The sequence below is a fragment of the Balaenoptera physalus genome, assembly GCF_965194825.1.
Source record: "Balaenoptera physalus genome assembly, chromosome: 7".
Classification (NCBI taxonomy): Eukaryota; Metazoa; Chordata; class Mammalia; order Artiodactyla; family Balaenopteridae; genus Balaenoptera; species Balaenoptera physalus.
Genome location: NC_138886.1, coordinates 24,150,068 through 24,171,573, shown reverse-complemented (window position 1 = coordinate 24,171,573; position 21,506 = coordinate 24,150,068). Strand labels below are relative to the sequence as shown.

Genomic DNA, 21,506 nt, shown 5'->3' with positions numbered 1-21,506 from the left:
AAGGACCCCTTTATCATCAGAGACAGGGGATTCGGGCCTAGAGGCCTGTATAAACAAACCCTGTTACTTCTTTAAGTTACTATCCGAAGCCCAAACTCTGTTTAGCTTCTTCACTAAATAAGCACCCAAAACCTAAGTTTCTTTGTCCTGTCAATTCCTCACAACTTTATTGTTTCTTTGCCTAAAAAGTAGAAAAGCTGCCTGCTTTGGGCACTTCTTAGGTTCCATTTCTATGAGATCTCCATGTGCATGAATTAAAATTTCTTTCTTTTTAACCTTTTTAGTTTATTATTCGTCCAGCCACAAGAACTCAAAAAGGGTAAAGGGGAAATTCCACACCCCTCCCCCACGATGCTTTCTGTCCGGATGAATGTGACTACTCTAGGTACCTCATATAAGTGGAATCGTGCAGTAAATGTTCTTCTGTATCTGGCTTGTTTGACTGAACATAATGTTTTCAAGGTCCATCCATGTCATCGCGTAAGTCAAAATGTCATTCCTTTTTATGGCTGAGTAACATTCCATTGTATGGACAGACTGTATTTTGTTTATCCCTTCATCTGTTGATGGACAATTGGGTTGTTTCCACCTTTTAGCTATTGTGAATAGTGCTGTTATGAACACTGGTGTACAAACATTTGTTTGAGTCTCTGCTTTCAACTCTTTTGAACTGGAATTCCACCTAGGAGTGGAATTGCTGAGTTGTACGGTAGTTCTATGTTTAACTTTTTGAGGAACCACCAAACCAAGGGATGGTACTCTGAGGAGCCTCCCTTAGGAGGGTAAGCATAAGACTTGTAGGAACCTACTGTTCTGAGCGAAGGGTGTAATGACTCCCTTCGTGGCCTAACAGCAACTGTCTCTTTGGTGTGATAAACTGATTATAGAGGAGGAGTTGCACACAATTGTTTTGGGGCCAAGTAGGTCTGGTCTTCGACCCTCTCTGATCGAGTGGGATGACCCAGGATGGAAAGGACACTAGACAGGAAGTCACCATGTGGGAGAAGTCTCCCTCACGGCACCTGGGGCTTATCTCCAGGGCTTGACTTTGTGGGGAAGGCCTGACTTCCCACAAGGTACGTCAAGGCTGGAAGCTCTTCTGATCTGATCATCCCAGCACAGCGCAGAACCATCAGTCCCCCACTCTTAGCATGGACAGTATTTTCTCAAATTTATAGAAATTAAGACAAGTTCCCTCTCCCCTGCTGCCAGCCAGATTGCTGCCTGCACAGGAAAGGGCTAACTCAGCAGGCCCCAGATGCTCAAACCCTGTACATTCCAAAGGAACCACTGGCCACTGACAAGCTCCTGAGAGAACCTCTGGACCCTTGGAATATCCCGCTGGATAAGTGTGTCTTTGCACACCTAAGACCTTGAGCTATGCCAGATAGCTTATGCTATCAATGTGATTTATGATGAACACCTGGTGTCTAAGGTAAATTCATGAAACATTTTAATAAGTAAAATTTTATGTAGTAGTATGAGTCTTTTCTTTGAAATGATTTCTATTTTAACAATATATACGCATAGAAAAATGTCTAGAGTAATAGTCATAAATGTGAACATTGGTTATTTTTGATGGTGTGATTCTAGGGAATTAGTTACTTTTCTCTTTGGACTTTTCTGTCTTGCCTGAATGCCTTTAGATTTTTACACTATGTTTAAATACATAGTAAAGTTATACATCTGGGTAAAAATTAAGCAGCTCATCATTTTCTAAACATACCAGCTGACATCAATATAAAGATGATGCTTTTACCTGCCTTCAACTCTTTGCAGAGTTTGCTTCTCCCTTCACTCTGCACACAGCAGCCCCACCTTTCCTCCCTATGCCGTATTTCGAGAAGAGAACACAGCTTAGATTTTTGTTTATATCCTAAAAAGCAGCAGTTTGAAAACTTGTTCAGAGCACCTGAATATCATGATGCTTTGATGGAGTACCCTAAAACCCAAACAAGCACACATAATTCTGGCCTATGAACTAGGAATACTGTAACCGCTAAAAAGGGCACACACATCCCTGCATCTCAAAACTAATGATGCAGAATTATTTTTTAGGAGATGGGAAATCTGAGGTTTTCCAATCTGTAACCCCAACCAAGTGTTTATTAACTTTATCAATACCTATGAGTGGAAGAGATGAATAAAGAAGTGGTAACTAGTGTCAACAATACCATGACTATTTATGGGATGAAAACTTAAAACTGGGAAAATCTCATCCATCAATTTTGCTATTTACTACTCAAGGGAAAAATGCTGCCATTCTTTGATTTTCAAAGCAGAATACTTTGGGGTATCTTAAGAAATACACATGAAGTTAGAGGTTTGAAAACAGTTTCCTTAAAAGAGGCAATTTGGTGAGTTAGCTAAATTTTCTTTCCTTCCAGGTCATGTATTAGTCATTGTTTCCAACGTGATTACATATACCGAATGGGTGATAATAACATTTTGAGTTCTGAAATGTGAAAGGTTAATCCTGCCAGCTTTATCCTCAGGGAAGCAGATTTTTCATGGTTTAATTTGTCCCCCAGAGATCATTAGGACTGCTAATTATTTGAATCTTACTCGTTTTGGCGTCCCTAGTAAACACAGCTGCTATACTGTCCAGAAACTTCTATTAAGGCTAATGAGGTGGGATGTGTCTGCCCTGAAACTGCACTCCCCTTTCTTCTCCTTTTTACAGTGTGCAAGTAGCAGGCCTGAGCTGGCTGTTTGCGAACTGCATCTGGAGTTACACTCTTTGTCCTATACTCTGTACTCTCAGTACCTCCTAAACTTGACCTCTTCAGAGGCTTCAGGTCCATAAGAAGAAAAGAAGGGGAACTAACTCATCTTTCAGCCAGGGCTAGGCTGAAAGCTAGGGCTTTACCCACATTATCTCATGTTTACCCTCACAAAATCCTTACCCATTTTACAGACGAAGGAGAGGTTCAAAGAGTAATTTTCCCAAGAGCTTGTAACAGTAAACTAGAAGCCTTTCTAACTCCAGAGCCCCACGCTTTCCACTGCACCCAAAGATCCCCCTGCAGCTCTCTGACCAATTATACATCCAGGCACGATACCTGGGCCACAGCCAAGGTCAAGAAATTCTAACTACCACTGTGATTATGCTAATATACCACCACCCTTACTGTAGCATTTGCCTGTCTTCTTTGGATTATAATTATAATTTATTAGAGGGAAATCTGTCTTTCCCTCTAATAAACTGTGAGCCCTTGCGTGGGAATTGTCAAAGTCACTTTGTTCTTCCTCCGCAGTGCCTAGAATATCCCTGTGCACATGGTAGCCAAAAAAACTTTTGTTAAGCTGAACAGAACTGGACAGGTCCTGGCGGTTCTGGGACACTTTGGAATATGGCTCCCCCTACAGGAATATGGCTCCTCCTATAGCTCAGGGATCAGCTTTGGCTCTGTTGACAGAAAATGCTACCGTTTCACTACGGCACCATGGAGGCAGTATCCGATATGGCTTCCCCTGATCCCCTTCTGCTACTCGTGCCCCTGAAGAAGCCTGTCTCCTTGAGTGTGGGCTGGATCTAGGGACCTGCTTCAAATGAACAGAATAGGGCAAAAGTGATGGGATGTCATTTCTGAGATTAGGTTATAAAAGACTGTGATGTCACCTTCTTAGCGCTCTCTCTGGCTCTTCTTGTGTGTTTTCTCCTATGGAGAAAGCGGGAGAGGTCCACATGACTAGGAACTAAGGGCAACCTCCAGCCAATAGTCAGCAAGGAATGATGTCCTCAGTCCAGCAGCCCTCAAGGAACTGAATCCTGTCCCACACGGCATGAATGAGACTTCAGATGAGACTGCAGCCCTTGCCAACACCTTGAAGGCAGCCTTAAGAGACACTCTAACCCAGAAGACCCAGCTAAGCCATGCCTGGATTCCCAACCCACAGAAACTGTGAGGTAATAAATGTGGATTGTTTTAAGCCGCTAAATCTTGGAGTAATTTGTTACACAGCAATCAATAATGAATACATATGCCAATCATGTCATGTTTTCAGGGAGAAAGACCCAGTCCCACTATGACTTAAATTGGAAACAGACTGTATTTTTGGGATAGCTCTTTGGGAATGGTGTGAAGGGCTAAGAAGCATTTACAACTGGACATTTAGCATCACATTTGTTGTTATAATTGAAAAACCTGCAGCATAGAACTCACAAGCTGTATTGTCTCGTTAACTTCCGCACTCGGGGAGGCTTGATTTCCGGCTTTTCCACAGCTGGTTGGGTAGTTTCCACACGTATAGGAATAGGACTTCTAAAGACACACCAGAAAAGCAGAACACCACCAATAAAAAGGTTTATGGTCTGGTTTTGGCTGTAGGGACTGCTTTCTCAGTTAATTTATACCTTAATAACATTGACAGTCAAGATATCTTTTTTTTTTCTCCTCTTTACTTATTACATATAATTATTTAAAAATACCACAGAAAAGCCAAAACCAAAAAAATCATAGGGAAGAAAATACAGCAAGCAGTTAACTGAACATAATTGGGGTACCACATAAAATTTCCCTGCCAAAAACACCCACTCCCAATTTCAGGTTTTGGTTCATAAACAGGTTTTGCCAGTAAAATGAGTAGAGAAATCTGTGGATAACCCGTTTTTACTTCCAAGTAATCTGGTAGCTATGTTATTTTAAACACAGCACGGAATATATTTTTTAAAAAGAGAGATAAATAATGATTAGAGTATTTATTTCATGTGAAAATGCATAATCAGAAGACCTTTAAGACTTACTCTAAAACATTTTAATTCTATGTCTAGGTGAAAATGTTAAAAATTAAGTTTCATTTTTATATTTCCTCAAGAAAATATGCCAGATAACCAATGGGCTTACTCAAAACCAGTGATTTTAAGGTAAAGCTTTTACACATGTTTGTATGTGACTGATTTCACTTTAAAAACCAGAAACTACCTTCTGGGACCAACAGGCATCAAAACAAATTGAGGTTCTCAGCAAGGGACCTCTAGCAAGTCAGTTAACACTTCTGGACCTCCATCTTCCCTTCTATTCAATGCCTAACATGGCGATAGGTAGGTGGCCAGTGCCCAGGAAATGTTTGTTAAAGAAACATGTGAATGAGCAAATATGAAATTGGAGTCAACATACTTTAGGTTCATGATTTCCTCAAGTTGGGACCCCAGAGTCAACGGAACGTGGTCCCTGGAAGAACACATAGGGGAGCACATAACCTTGCTTGGGTGAAATGGTTGGTGTCTGGAAAGCTTCAAGGAGGGATTTACACTTAACCAGATGGAGGTAAGACTTCCAAGGTGGGAGACAGAGAGGAGACCCGGAACTGCTGATGGGTAAGGTCCCAGAGGAAGAGCAGGGGCTTGTGAGTAGAGGGGAAAGCAGGGGCCAGGGCTTGAGGCACCTCAGAATGAGTTGTTTACCCTGAAGGCAAAGGCAGTCACTGAAGGTTTTAGGCAAGGGAGTGGCGAGGTCAGACTTGCATTTTAGAAAGGCCCTTAGAGCAACAAAGGATGCTGGTGAGAGCAGGCCAGTCGGAAGCATCTTAGAAGACTGTAGTAGTGGTTATCCAGGATGAGAAATGGTGAGGCCCGGGGGTAGGCCGGGAAGAGGGTCATGAAGAGGAGTGGATGGATGTGGGTGATAATATGAAAGTCAAACTGGCAGGACTTGGTGACCAATTAGATGAGGGCATGAGGTAGCTAAAGGTCAAGGACTCCCAGGCCTCAGGTCTGGATCACAGGTAGGTAACAATGCCACTAACCAAGATAGGAAAACTGGTGAAGGGACAGTAGGGTAGGGGGGGAAGAGATGAATTAAGGTTTTGAAAAGTCCAAGAGGCAGCTAGCTATGGGTCTCTGGAGGAAGACAAATTTATACCAAGAACATGGGCCAGGCATCATGAGATGACAAAGAGAAATATTAGTCTTTATTTTTAGCATCAAGTATTCCCCAGGGTAGTGGTTCCTAGGTCACCTTGCGTGTTTTTGAAATTCTTAGTCCTGGCCTCCCCTACCACAACCATGCCCCCATTCCCCCCCCCCCCCCTGCCAACAACACCCACCCCGCCTTCCACCAAAGGATCTGAAGGGTCTGGAGTAGGACCTGCGTCTTTGGTTTTAACAAGATACGGTTGCAGTGCTCCTTGGACCCATTTTAGGAAACTCTATCCTAGGGAGACCCCCACCAATGTTAGCAGGCTGCCAAGGTGTCAATGGGGCTGCCATGATCTACAGGTTGTTACTCACTTGGGCTGGAAGGGGAAGAGTGTCTGCTTTCTATGAGATCAGGAAAGGAAGGTTTTCCTCTGGGTTTGGGTTGGTGGTAGCCTGGAGGCTTTAAAGAACATTTGTGGTTCTAGTACTTCAAGGAGCTGAGATAAGGAGCGTGTGAATGGACCACGGGAAGAGTGATGAATTTAGCTGGGACAGGGAGCAGAGGTCAGGTCATAAAGGTCTCCCTATGCTCTGTTAAGGAGTCCGGACTCCACCGTGACTTTAAGCAGGGGAATGACAAGGTCAGATCTACATGCCTGAGAAGCATCTCAAAAGTGATTTCTTTTTTGGTACATCAGGTAGAAATATTAAAACAGAATAAGTGGCATTTCTGAGGCATAAACGAAGTTGTTTATGACATCCTTTTCTCTTACTTTAGGCTCACATTCTCTCAGTTTTCTTTTTCCTCTTTATTTTATTAGCAAATGCCTTCATGAGTAATGTTTTGAGGATAATGCTGAAGGTACTATTGTTTCCCCATTCAAACAAGAAGCAACAGACCTTACATTAGCGTCCTGAAGACTGGATTTCTTATTGATATTTACAAACGTTGATTCCTCTTTTCCAACCTGTTAAAGAAAACAGACAGGTTTGTCAAAACCGGACATCTTGGCATGCAAAAATGTTTCCAAGTCTCCTACATTCAAAGGATTACAGAAATGTGAAGGTGTATCAAAGAGGTAGATCATCAAGTACTCAGTCAATAACAAAATTTTCCAGTGTTTATTTAATTTAACAAAAAATGTTTTCTTGAGTCATTCCCTATTGCAGGGATTAACACGTAATCATTCAAATAAAATCAGTGCTTGCATTCACACTCTTATTGAGCACCTGCTATGTGCCAGCTCATGATGGAATGAGAAAAGGATGGTGTGGGAAAAGCCAAATCCACAGTTTAATCCCCCACTTCACATTTTAGATCAGGAATAATAAGCAGCTCTATGCTCACATAGCACTTACAGCTTATAAAAGAGTTTAGAATCTGTTCTTTCACATCAGTGTACCAAGCCTGGGAGGAATTATGTCATAGGATTTTGATAGAAGCCTTGTCCTCTTCCCTCTGGTGAGTCCCATAAAGAACGATGGGGAAGGAAAGGACACCCACTCAGCCAGCCAGGCCAGCTGAACACACACTGGAGGTCAACAGGAGGTGCAGCAGCCTGTGGTCCTCAGACCCACCACAGCGTACAGAGCTGGCCCTTTCACTTACCCAATTATAGCTATACCAGTTAATAACTCTTTATATTAAAAGCTCTGTGCACATAACAGGTGTGGTTCCTATCTCCTGGCTGCACCCTGACTGACACAGCATCTCAGTCCTAGAATGCCTCTTTCTTCTACGTGGCACAGAGGAAATCCCACAACATGAAATCAAAGGCTTGCATGCATGGCACGCACCTGGGCACTCGCTCGGGAAGCATTCTCCAGCTGGGCTTTTAAAATGTTACACTTCACGTGATCAGCCACGGGGGAAGGCAAAAGTGGGGTCTGAAGAGTCTTCTCAGAAACCTTTTTTTCTTCAGCCTGAGATGAACCAAAATACACGCAACAGATTGTAAACAAAGAACTAAGAAAACACATACATTAATCTTTCCCATCAATCATCACTGCAAATAACGCAAAGACATAAACATATAGACAAGTGTGTCACTAACTCCTTATGTTTGTACCAGTGCTTTTACTATTTGCAAAAGATTCACAAGCGCATCCTCTCATTCTCACGTGAAGCAGGGAGAGGTAGTGTTAGGAAGCCCATGAGTCAGAAGACGGGGAAGGTCCAAAGAGAAGAGACTCTTCCAGTATTCATGCAGGTTAGGCCAGGACTCAAGCTCCAAGTTTCCTACACCCAGCTGCAGTGCTATTTCCCCCATAACCGCTACTTCTTCATATAAAGACCAAATTCTGTGACTTGTTGGGTTAACAGAAACAGTACAAAATACTAATTAGTATTTTTACAATAATCTTGCTGAAAATTGTGATTCTCAATGAGAAATTTGTATCTATGTTGCCTTATTTTAGAGCGTCTCAGACTTCAATAATCTGGTACCACCTTTGCTATTTTTGCCATTTCTCATGTATTAACTAAACATGTACCTATAATTCATACAATCCAGTTAAGGTGGATTACCCTGGGACTACCTATTTTAAGTGTGTCCTAAGCAATAGTATCTTTGAAATCATAGACTTGGTGGCTATTATATTTTTTATGACATAAATTATGATAATTATGTAACTATTAAAAAATACTCATTCATGTATATAACTTGAAATCTTTGAGGGTACACACATCACACTCTGGGAAATAACGTTGTACTGTGAAGTATGCCTATTGTGGCCATTGTATATCCCAGTGCTAATATGGTGCTCAGCACATAGCAGGTGCTTAATACATGTCTACTGAAGAAGATTACAATAATATATAGTTACTATTAGAAGATATGTGTTTAATAAGAAAGATACAAGACCATATGATTTCTAAAAGTCATTTAGTGACATCAGGACTTAATATGGCACATTAGCCACAATGTACCAGGGCAAGAACAAAATGTTCTAAAGGCCTCCAATTCTGCAAGTTCCCAAATTAATCTAATTCACTAATTCAAAAGTCCTATTGAGCACCTTGATAGGTGCTTAATAGGGAAGAAGTACACATAGTAGGGGTTTTATGAAAGCTCCATAGGAAGCATAGGGCAATTGGCTGGTTGACATCATTGAATAAAGAAAAGAGGGCAGAGAATGCAGTTTCCCAGCAGAACCTCCAAACATATGGAGGGAATTTGGTAGAACAAGCTGAACCCAGCAATTTCACAAAACAGTTAAAATAAGCAGAGACAGAAGACCTGGATTTGAATCTCAGCTCTTTCCCTTACTAGCACCATAAACAAGATGATGATGATGGTGGTGGTGATGGCGATGGAGGAGAAGGAGTGTAAGGGGCAGGGAGAGGGTGCGGGGGAAGGAGGATTTCATATGCACGTCTCATTGAATCCTCTCATTTAACCATCCCATTTGAAGGTAGATACTATCACCATCCACATTTTATAGATAAGAAAAACAAAGCAGAGAGATGGCAAGTCACTTGCCCAAGGTCACACAGGAAGTACACAGAAGGGTCAAGATTCACACCCAGGACTGGGTGACTCCAAAGCTAGAGCCCCTGACCACCAGCCACACTGGCTCCCCTTAACCTCTCTGAGGCTGTTTCTTTCTTCATAAGATTATCATGACAATCACATGGGAAAAAAGGGTATGAATGGCACTTTCACGTTAGATTCTTCGGTTAGAAAAAAATATATAACTACAAAGACACTAACGACCCTAAGCCATCAAGCTGAGTATAAAGACAATACAGGGGGCTTCCCTGGTGGCGCAGTGGTTGAGAATCTGCCTGCCAATGCAGGGGACACGGGTTCGAGCCCTGGTCTGGGAAGATCCCACATGCCGCGGAGCAACTAGGCCCGTGAGCCACAATTACTGAGCCTGCGTGTCTGGAGCCTGTGCTCCGCAACAGGAGAGGCCGCGATAGTGAGAGCCCCGCGCACCGCGATTAAGAGTGGCCCCCACTTGCCACAACTAGAGAAAGCCCTCACACAGAAACGAAAACCCAACACAGCCATAAATAAAATAAATAAATAAATAAATAAATAAATCCAAAGTTAAAAAAAAAAAAAAAGAGTTTAAAGACAATACACTGTTTTGAATGGAGTCAGGATCCTAAGAGACTTAGCATTCTCTAAAACAAAACAAGTAACTTATTTATTATTTACAGTACAGTTTTAAGATAATTTATCTTGTATATGTAACTCCTGTTACATTAAGATAATTGTTGAAAAGATATATAAAAGATAATACTAGTATGGGTGTTTTCACTGGTGTATGATGAGTTAATTTTTTAATTAGATCTAATTTTTTGGAATGATATGCTGGAATACAAGAATTGAACTGGTTCTAAAGCCCATTTGAGATTTTTGACAATTGCTTAAGGGGATATAGTTATACTGACAGTAATGACCGAAGACCTACTTTAAAAAAAAAAAATTGAATGCTGCTAAAATAAGAGTGAGAATTTAGCATTGATTTTCCCCTTGAATTTATTAATTCTAAACTGCTTTTTGGATATAAAATTCAAGTTGGCTTGTTCTGAAAAGAAGGAGCTACCTTTCAGCTCTATGACTTGACTCAGGTGAAGACCAATGTAAATTTTGGAAAATTTGAGTGTTATTACATGACTATGTTTGCATAAAAGGCATCTCTATGAGGGATAAACATGTGGATTACAACAAGACCATAATTACAGCCTGGAGGATGGCACCAAGAATGCTGTGCTTTCTCTCTTTTGCATGGCCATATTTTGTATTTTACATTCAATTTGAATTGAGGAAAGAGGCTTTATCATTCAATATGGAAATACAGATTTCAAAACATACAAATGAATGATAATTGGGCTTTGATATTATTATAATTGGAAATAGTCCCTCTGTTTGAGGATGTCATTTGGGGATAAAGAAATGATCAGATGCAGTTTTCAATTGTTGATACAAATTGTTTACACATTTGAAATCTGATGAGATTTAAATTCCTGTGATAATTTTGGGTACACTTTTGGAATTGGGCAACCAAAATGTCTTCTCACCATTAACATATCCAAACCTTAGAAGAACCAGAGGATTCTTCAGACCACAAAAAACCTTAAAAGCCATCAAAACCATTGGTTCCCAATTGTGGTATCATCATAAGTTGTGAGGATTGTTTTATTAATGATAAAGAATCATAGTACGAAGTAATATACTTTGCTTATGCATTAGGACAAAGTCAAGGTTATCTGACATCACTCTAGCCTACTTGCTCACTGATGCATTTCTTCGCGTGGAGGAGAAAAGAGGGGTATTGTTGCTTGAGCTCCAAGGAAATGCTCAATAACTCACAGCTGTCTCAGCTACATCTTAACCCAGAGCAAGCCATTATTGTTGATGTCCCACCAATATTCGTGCAACTACGAATTACCTAGAGCTTGTGAGTTCTCTGCTACCATATGCTATACTTCCCTGCAAAATATTTTTGGATTTTGCCAAACTCCAGGTAAGTCCCTGTTAAAACAATTTATTGTGTGGACTGCAGAAGAAAAGTTGACAGTCAAGAGACTAAGAGAGAGAAGACAAATCCAGGGGCACACAATCCATCAGGCTGACTCCCAACACCTAGCAGAGGCCTGCTCAATAAAGATTTGTTGACTGAAAGAATATAAGTGCCATCCTGCAGGAGGAATTTTTTTCCAGCTGGCTACCAGGGAGGGTAGTATCAAAGAAAAAGTGGGTGAAAAGGGTCTTGAAGTTGGGGCCCTTTAGTGATCAGAGGGACTTTAGGCTGCCCTGCTGGGGTGTGGGATTGCAAGGGAGTGGAGGGTCTTCTGAGAAATGCTGGAAGTGTAGAGCAGGCTAGAGGGATGTCTGAGGTGGAGGAACAGCCCCGATAGGAGGTATAACCTTCCCATGTTCACCAGTGCAGGTAAGGAGGGGGAGCTTTCGAGGCCAGATCTTCCAAATTCCTCCTAATTCCTCCTATAAAGGGGCAAAGCTAAGCACTAGAGTGGAAAAAAATGACCCATGAGTAAACAATACCTATTCTTATGGGGATTTTAAAAATTAAAATATGTGTGCAACAGTGGATCTCGACCAGGGGCAATTTTGCCCTTCAGGGGACATTTGGCAATGTCTGAAGACAATTTTAGTTGTCACACCTGGATGGGGGTTCTACTAGCATCGAGTGGGGAGAGGCCAGGGGTGCTGTAAAATATCCTACAATGCACAGGTAAGCCCCCCACACAACATTATCAGGCCAATATGTCACTAGGGCCTATGCTGAGAAATCCTGGTGTAGAAAATGAAGAAGCATGTTGGAGTGCAAAGGGCCCTGGACCAGGAGTCGGGAGTCCAAGGCTTCACCATTGCTCTGTGACCTTGGGAAAGCCATTGCCTTTCCTCTGGTCTCAGATGTTGAAAAGGCTGAACTAAATGACAGATTGAATTCAGCCCCAGCTTTCTACAGTTCTAAGATAAAACTTGACTTTTATAAGGCTATCCATTTGGATATAAGAACAGGTCTAGCCAAAAGAGAGCTTGGCTTCTGCCCTGTCCCTTCCTCCGCCCACCCTCCTTATTTTCATCCCTCCCTTCCTTCCATTAGCAAACAGTTACTGAACATCTACAATGTGCCAGGTACTGTCTGAGTGAGATAGAGGGTGCTATGGACTGAACTGTGTTCTCTCCAAATTTATATGTTGAAACCCTAACCACCATTGTGATGGTATTTGGCATGGGGCCTTTGAGAAGTAATTAGATTTAGATGAAGTCATGAGGGTGGGACCCTCATGATGGGATTAGTGGCTTTCTATGAAGAGGAAGAGAGAAAGATCCCTCTCTTCTGGCAAGTGAAAACACAGCAAGAAGGCGACCAGCTCCAAGACAGGAGGAGAGCTCTCACCAGGGAACCAAGTCATCCGGCACCTTGATCTTGGACTTCCCAGCCTCCAGATCAGTGAGAAATAAATATCTGTTGTTTCAACCACCTGGTCTATGGTAATTTGCTATAGTAGCCAATGCAGACTAATACAGAGGGTAAAAATGGAAAGAGGTAAATGTGGATGCTTCCCTCATGGAACTTTCAGTTAGAAGGATGGAGAGACCACTAACAGATCCAGCCTGTTGGGCCTCAGCACTGGCGGCATCCCCTAGTGCTGTAATCCACCCAAAAAGAATATAAGTGAATTTCTGCTCCTAAGAGACATGCTGAGCAGAAAAAGATTGAGTAGAAATCCCTCCAAGACAAAGGCACATAGTTTAGGAGGCAGGCAGGGTAATAATGAGAGGTTGAGTGAACCCCAGGTCCATGTTCATTGCCCAGCTCCAGTCCTCGGCACCTTATTTATGTTGATGTGCAGAGCAGGCCAGGGTCCAGCAGCCTTCACAGTTTCCAGTTCCAGCTTCTTTAGATGGGCAGCGGCTTCGCTGAACAGGGCAGGTGCTCCTGGACTCAGTTCTGCAAGTGAATAAGGAAAGGTTGAAAGGGCAGAGAGATATAGGTGATAAAAGATGCTTGCCAGAGCCCGACTCCCAGTGCCTTTCTGCCTGGCTTCTCCTCTGGCAGCTTGAATCTCTCGGGAATGAACTAGCAGATGGGATGTGAGAACATTTAAGGTCGAGGTGTCAAGGCCTAACTCTCCCAAACATGAGCAGTGGCCCTGGGCAGGTTACTTTACCTCTCTGAGCCTCTTAGCCATTTTCAAGTGAAAATAAAATTACTTACCTTGCAGGGTTGCTGTGAACATTAAGTGAGGTAATTCATGTGCCAATGCTTTATTAATGGAAAAGCACTATGCAAATGGGAAAGATTAGCATTCAGGCTAACAGACAGATGAATGTGCCCTTAAAAACCATGTTATGCTTCTAAAATCAAATTCACTGATTTTGATTTCTGAAAGTTGGATTAGTTCACCACAACTCCTCCCACTAGCTTGTTTTTATCCATTAATACATTAAATATTCATTAAATATTCAATATTCATTACATATTAAAGTTTGTACTAAGTACTGATAGCAACTGGGATCTGGGAAGCTAGAATAAAGAGATGAATGAGATACAATTCTAGTTCAGTGGGGGAGACAGATGCCTGTGCAGATACCCCCAATAAAAGCGACCAAAGATTTATTTAATTATATAGAGTAAGAGGGAAGGCACTCCAAAGCCAGGAATTGGGGAGGAGTGTAAGAGAAAGTTTCACTGACAACCTTTGAGCTGGTTCCTGAAGGATGTATAGGAGTTCATTAGGGTGGAGAAAAGCATTCCAGGCAGAGGGAACAGCAGGTGCAAATGACAGAGCTGGGACGTGGCATAGTGTTTAATGAGAGGAGAGGAGTTCCACGTAGCTAGAGTGTAGTGAGGAGTGTGGGGGAAGGCTGGAGACCTTGGCAGGGGCCAGGCTGTGAAGGTCTGTGTGTGGCCATGCTCAGAAGTGTTGGCTTTATCCCAGGACAGTGAAGTACCATGGAAAGGGCTTAAGGCATTTGGTTAGAGCTATTTGGTGAGTGCTCTCGCTTTAGCAGCTACAATTTGGAGACTCCACTGGAGGAGGCCCCGTAGAGGCCTGTTATAGTTGTCCAGATACAAAAGGATGAGGCCTGGCCCAGGGAAAGGGCAGTGCGGATAGTGATGAGGGACTGGTTTTTCAACACCAAGTGGATGATGAGTTCCCATTTCTAGCTCCGCCAACCCAGAATTGCTACCTGTGATCTACAGGTAAAGGCTCAATGGCTCATCCTTTTCACCAGCCCACAGACTCATGAAATATCAGACGTGGAAGACTCCTTGGCCATCTTCTCAATACCCTCCACCACATTCCATAGACGAGAAAACCAAGGATCCAAGTGGGGACTTGGCTCAACAGTGAGAACTAGAATCGAAGCCTCTTGACTCTTGCCTCTACCTTGGCACTTTTTCAAACCATATGTGATAAAGAACAAGTTCTTCCCCCACCTCCTATCACAGACCAATTCTTTGGTAAAATATAATAAAAATGATTTTCTAGAAAAAGAAAACAGTCATACAAGATCCAAGCCCACATTTTTAATTAGTTTTAACAGATATAAAATCACTCTGTCAAGTTGCTAGAAATGTTTCTAATTTGCTTACTCTCCATTTCCGTAATTTCTCTCACTGGGACCTTTAACAGTGTGCACTAGATCTACTTGACACCTTGCTCTCAGAAAAGTGGGATGTCAGAAATGGGACAGAATGGGCTTTCTTGTGGTTGGGAATGAGAGATTCCAGCCACTTCACTCCCATGTGTCTCTGTACCATTGTTTGAGCCAGTGCTGGATACGGCAGAAGCAGAGAACCGGCACGGAATGATGTGGAGAGACATTTGCTCTCTTGTAACGAAATCACAGTTTGCTGGTAAACCATAATTTCTAAGTGGTCCCTGCCTAATGCACAAGGCTCTTGTCAGCTCTCGCCCAGGCCTGGTAACCCAGCACAGACATTATCACTGTTCCGAGCTGCGCTGCAAGGGGCTGTCTTGAGCATCTAGGAAAGCCGCACGTGCCCTGCAGCAATCACTCCCCCACCCTGCCCCCTACACCCCTACTCACTTGTAAGCGATTTACTGCTGGAGTTTGGGGACCTCAAAGGCCCCTCCTTGTTCTCCAGGGTCAGCGAGAGGCCATAGTTAGCGTGGTGCTGGTGCTGGTGGTGGTGATGGTGGTGCCTTCCCGAAGCTTTGGTGGCAAACGGTGTGCCCCCATTCTCCTCGAGGCCAAAAGGCAGCCGGTCCGAGCTGCTGAGCCCTGGGGAAGGGAGCGGGTAGCTGCAGAGGGTGTAAAAGTCAGGATTTAGAAAAGCAGAGAGTCTTGATATTCCTGTCCATACTTTAAAAGATGTTCTCCAAGCATTGAAAACCAGGAGAAATAGGTTCAACAAACAGATCCACAGGGTTATTGTAGAACAGGACACAAAGGCAACACTGCACTCAAAGGAAAAGCAGAAAGTGGAAATTTGTATATATCAGAGATGTTAACCCTTAAAAAAATTCTTAAGTTTGAAATGAAATAATTTCTATTTTAAAAAAGACATCATGAGACTTTCCTGGTGGCGCAGTGGTGGAGAATCCGCTTGCCAATGCAGGGGACACGGGTTCGAGCCCTGGTCAAGGAAGATCCCACGTGCCGCGGAGCAACTAAGCCCGTGCGCCACAACGACTGAGCCTGCACTCTAGAGCCTGCGAGCCACAACTACTGAGCCCACGTGCCACAACTGCTGAAGCCCGTATGCCTAGAGCCCGTGCTCCGCAACAAGAGAAGCCACTGCAATGAGAAGCCCACACACCGCAACGAAGAGTAGCCCCCGCTTGCCGCAACTAGAGAAAGCTCGCGTGCAGCAATGAAGACCCAATGCAGCCAAAAAAAAAAAAAAAAAAAATACATCGTCTAAATGGGAGGAGGAAATCAAAGGCAATCATCAAATTAAAGAATAATTTGTTAGGGCTTCCCTGGTGGCGCAGTGGTTGGGAATCTGCCTGCTGGTGCAGGGGACACGGGTTCGAGCCCTGGTCTGGGAAGATCCCACATGCCGCGGAGCAACTGGGCCCGTGAGCCACAGCTGCTGAGCCTGCGTGTCTGGAGCCTGTGCTCTGCGGCAGGAGAGGCCACAGTGGTGAGAGGCCCGCGCACCGCGATGAAGAGTGGCCCCCGCTTGCCGCAACTAGAGAAAGCCCTAGCGCAGAAACGAAGACCCAACATAGCAATCAATCAATCAATCAAATAAATAAATCTTAAAAAAAAAAAAATTTGTTAAACATCTGACAACAAGATCATGATAGAAACTAGAAGTCTTGGAGTCACTTTCTCCTCCTCTCCATCACCCCCACTAGGCAGAAAGCACCTATTAATGGTACTGCTACGACATCTTCTAATTCCAACTGCTCCTCCTGTTATTATTGCCCTAAGGCTCTTGAAACAGATTCCCAAAGCTCTCCCAGCCTCTACTCCTCCTTCAGCCCATCCTCCACAAAGCAGTAGCCAGAGAGCTGTTCTGATTACGTTCTAGAGTGTGGCACTCCTCACTCCAGGAGCTGGAATACCTCTCTGTTACTAGTGATTCCTAACCATTTTAAGATAGAGAACCCTGGGCTTCCCTGGTGGCGCAGTGGTTGGGAATCCGTCTGCCAATGCAGGGGGCACGGGTTCGAGCCCTGGTCTGGGAGGATCCCACATGCCGCGGAGCAACTGGGCCCGTGAGCCACAATTGCTGAGCCTGCGCGTCTGGAGCCTGTGCTCCGCAACAAGAGAGGCCGTGATAGCGAGAGGCTGGAGCACCGTGATGAAGAGTGGCCCCCACTTGCCGCAACTATGGAAAGCCCTCGCACAGAAACGAAGACCCAACACAGCCATAAATAATTAATTAATTAATTAATTAATTTTAAAAAAATCTAGGGATTATATAAATGACTTGTCTGTTAGAATTAAAAAAAAAAAAAAGAGAACCCTTTGGAAATCTAGAAAACTATGGAACTTCTCTGCAGAAAAAGGCACCAAGATGCAACATTTCACACTCAATTTCGGCCCTCTATAGCCCCTCCGTGGAAAAAATCCAAATTCCTTTATGTATCACTCACGGCCCCCCTGTGATCTTGTCCTATTCTCTTTTCAGCTCATCTCCTGCTATATTCTTCTCTACACCCTAGTCCTTCCCATCCTTGTGCCTTTCACCTCTTTCTGTCCCCTGGAGTCCTTCCTCATCCCTAAACCCAGCTAAAACACCCCTTCCTCCAGGAAGACTTCCAGCCTTTAAGACCCAGATCAAAGGTCTCCTCCTCACACCCCTAAGCAGAGCTAACCCCTCTTTCTGCTCATTCCCGTAGACCAGATTTCTACTGCCCACTCCTTCACTCTGTCTTCAAGGAGCTCACACCTCAGGGTAGGAAATTCTGTCATTCAATCAGTTACAATCACCCTAGAACAAGCCGCTAAGTGAGCATAGAGGGAAAGGCAACCAGTTTTTCTGGGGCTGGTGAAGGTGCTGGGAAAGGAATCATAAGGGGGGGATCAACTGGGAGAGACAGTCAAATTTTGGTGGACATTCTTGAAACAGAATCCTTCTTCTTACAGGAAACCACATTTCTTGTGTTTGTATGAGGTTGATATTTCCCCTCAGGGTGGGCCAATCAGACTCTTCCCTCCTTCCAGGTAGAGTAACTTATTCTGGGATATGATCCAATCAGGGACAGAGTTTCCTGTAGGTTTAACATATGGAAACGGAGAGAAAGTGTCTCTCTTCCTTTTTAAGAGTCAAACAGGGCCTTATTGTGACTCGTGGGTCCTAAGCACTTTGGCCTTCACCTCTTCTCCATAAAAAATTTAAAATTATATTTTATGACTGCATTTGTATAAAAATGAATATATTATTGGATACTAAACCATTTTCCTCAACTAAAAGTTCAGTTTTTTTCTTCTGACTTAAAAGAAATGAAACCATTTTTGTGGGCCCCTAAAAGTATTGTGAGCTCAAGGTGCTGCATCTACGGTGACACACGGATAAGTCAGATCTGGCTATGAGGATGATATAAGTTGAAGCTACTTTATGACCATATTCCCTGGACACAAAGGAGTATCTGTGGGAAGTGACCAATGCACAAAGGGAGACAAGACGAGCAGAGGGTAAAGCTAGATGGAAAGAAAAAAAAAAACCCCAATGGTATCATTTGAACCCCTGGTTCCAGCCCTGCCTGAGGCTGGTTCTACCACTGACCTTTTTAATTACAAGGTCCAATAAATTCTATTTATTTATTTTTGTTTGATGTGGTTGGGTTTCTCTCATTTATAACTCACATGCTCTAAAGCAGTGAAGGTGTGTTACCCTGTTACTGTTTTTTGTTTGTTTATTTGTTTTGTGGAATGTCTTTCAAGTGAAAAGGTAGAAATGGCTATTACAGGCCTAAGGAATAGTCTGAGCAAAGGAATGATGGTTGAAAGAGCAGGATGGCTGGAGCGGAAGTGAGGAGTGGAAAGGGTTTAAGCAAAGGCGAGACATGATTGGAGTTCCATTTTAGCAAGTTCGTGTTGAGGGCTGTGTGGAGGACAGACACCCCAGTCTCTTCATTAGGAGACTGTGACGGGGTGGGGCTAGACAAACTCAGTGGATGGAAGAGCAGCCCCCTGAGCTGTTTCTGAAGCAGGGCAGGCAGGGCTTGCAGGCCTGGCGTGTGGGCGCTGGGGGAAGGAGGTACAGAGGAGGCCTCTGCTGCAGATGCAGGATGCTTTCCGGAAGAAACAGCACCATTGTCCCCACGTTGCCCCGTGAGCTGGGTCTTTGGTCCACCCTGGCTGCCTTCTGGAGACTTGGCTCAGGACAGTCTCACATTGTGTGTGTGTGTGTGTGTGTGTGTGTGTGTGTGTGTGTGTGTGTATGTAAGAATGTGGAAGAAGGCGTGACTTTGGCTTCTGGGTTCAGAGTCCAGCTTCACCTCTCCACCTTGAAACATAACCAAGGGTATCCACCCACCTCGTGGAGGCAGTAATGGTGGCAGCAAAATGTGTACCAAGTTGTCATGGAGATGCCTGGCTTCTTGTCTTAGTTCTGCCCAACTTTGTGCAGGAACCTCGGGCAGCTGCTCTGGGCCTCAGTTTCCTCCTCTGTGACGTGACAGGGTCAGGTGATTTCTGGTGCATTTCCAGGTCTGAGAATCAGCCTTTCCCCCACCTATTTATCCAGTACTTGCTCTATCCCAGGCACTGGGCTACCTATTTTACATTAAATATCCCACTGTATACATGTAGAGACTTTGATTAGCACACAATTGGTGCTCCATAAATATCTGATGAAAGGAAGGAAGGGAAGGCGGGAGGGAGAAAAGGCAAGAAGCAGGGAGAGAGGGAGGAAGGAAAAATGGCGGCTGTGGAGCTGGGATGTGACAACAAAGGTGTGAACTGCAAATCCCATGGGCATTATTTTCCTGTGTCTCAAATATGTTGAAAATAATATCTGTCCTAAGGAGGCACAGAGACTGGGAGCTCAGAACAGAGAAAATTCCCTACGGCCTGGGACGCTTTACACCTCAAGGCTCACCTTCCACCCCGCCCTCCTTCCACACTGCTGCCAGCCTATTAAAGGTCTGAATGGGGACTATAATGGTCTAGGCAGTAGAGACAAACCAGAGAAACACTGAAAGGAAGAGAGTGACAGGATGGGGGGTATTGGCAGGATTTGAGAAGGGGAGAACACAGAGACGTGGAGGGGTCAGAAATTTTTGAATTTTTTAGCCTGGAGGACCAGGCAAATGGCATGCCATTAATCGAAAAAAGGATGTTGGGAGTGAAGGCTGCTTGGAGGAGGGAAAACTATGATTGAGCTTCAAACGGGTTACACTGTATGTGAGAATGAACACCCAAGGAGCAAGATGTCCTATAGCAGAGATCTGGTGTACATGCAGGGCTGTAGGTAGTGTTGCAAAGTTTTGAGCAAGAATTTCTGAGGAATGGTAAATAGACATCATCTCCCATGCCATCTCCAACTGATGCTCACTCTCTGCTTAGAATGTAAGATGGAAAAGCATTCTGAGGTTGTGCCAGCTCAGGAGGAAAGAGTGCTGTGATTGATGAGTGATGTCTGCCGCGGACCTGGAATGAAGCTGTAGTCTCACGTACCTTCTTGTCTTTCCAAGTTAAAAGTGTGTGTGTGTGTGTGTGTGTTTTATTTCCAGGAAACCCAGAGTGAAAAGTTAAACAGGGAAATAATGTGCAGAGAGTGATAAATTGTATTTAATAACATGTGTGATTTTCACTTTACCGTGGAAGTGAAGACTGAGGGAGAGACAAACGGGAAGAGAAATAGATGAGGCTCAGAGAAGCTGCCTGGATCTCTGAGAGTAAGAGTTTCTAGAAGAGCAAAGGTTCATAAGCAGGCGTGGAATGACCTGGGTGCTTTCTCAGCTCATACACACGGAGGACCATCCTGGAGATCCTAACTTATGGCACTGTGTGGGGTTATGGGTCTGTTAAGGAAATCACTGTTCCTGGCCTCGTGGACTGTTCCCTGCAGAACTCCAGGAGGTGACAGTCACATCAACTATGATGTAATGGCATCCACTGGAGTTGTGCAGCTGTCCTGTCCACAGGGACCTCAGAGAAGGTCAAGCCCACCCAGAGGGTCCAGCAGCACTCAGTAGCCCACAAGCCTCGGGGCCCAGTGGCTAAGGTTTAGGAGATGAGGCCAGCTCTGTGCTCACCGTCAATAGAGACTGAGATTCACCAGGCTTCTGGCATTCTGGAAAGGAGGTCACAAGTCCTGGTTTTCAGAGGGTGATGGACGAGGGGTATGTAGACATCAGCCCCTGCTTCCATGAGCTGGCAGTTGAAAGGATCTGGTGTGGAAGAAGGGGGCTGCTTTGTGCCTAGCACGTGCTAGGCGCTTTAATGGTTTTCTTTTACAGTTACCCTGCAAGGAAGCTGGTGCCACCTCCTTTTACAGTGGGACTTAGTGAAGGTGAGTAACGTGCCCTGTTAGTAGATGTGAAGTGGGAAGTTGAACCAGATCTAGTTTCTTCTCTTCCCTCCTCTTGGAGGAAGCCCCTACTCCCATTCTACTTCCAACTCTAGAAAAGTTAGTGTTCCTACTGGGGGTGCCTGTGTCATATGGGATGTTCTTGACTGCATTAGGGGTGGACACGGCTCTGCAGATGCATGGTTGGGGGACTTTTACA

The 21,506-nt window shown here is 44.0% G+C and overlaps 1 protein-coding gene across 6 annotated transcripts in view; it reads right to left on the bottom strand.

The window, feature by feature from the left end:
* EPB41L4B (erythrocyte membrane protein band 4.1 like 4B) overlaps positions 1-21,506 on the bottom strand; it is a 143,516-nt gene that overhangs the window by 26,129 nt on the left and 95,881 nt on the right. For all 6 annotated transcript variants that reach the window (XM_082469146.1, XM_082469143.1, XM_082469141.1 and 3 more), the window contains 5 exons: positions 15,403-15,617; positions 13,176-13,294; positions 7,658-7,783; positions 6,761-6,828; positions 4,167-4,265 (listed from right to left, as the gene is read on the bottom strand). In XM_082469146.1, the coding sequence (XP_082325272.1) occupies positions 4,167-4,265; positions 6,761-6,828; positions 7,658-7,783; positions 13,176-13,294; positions 15,403-15,617 (627 nt within the window). The remainder of the gene's footprint in view (positions 1-4,166; positions 4,266-6,760; positions 6,829-7,657; positions 7,784-13,175; positions 13,295-15,402; positions 15,618-21,506) is intronic.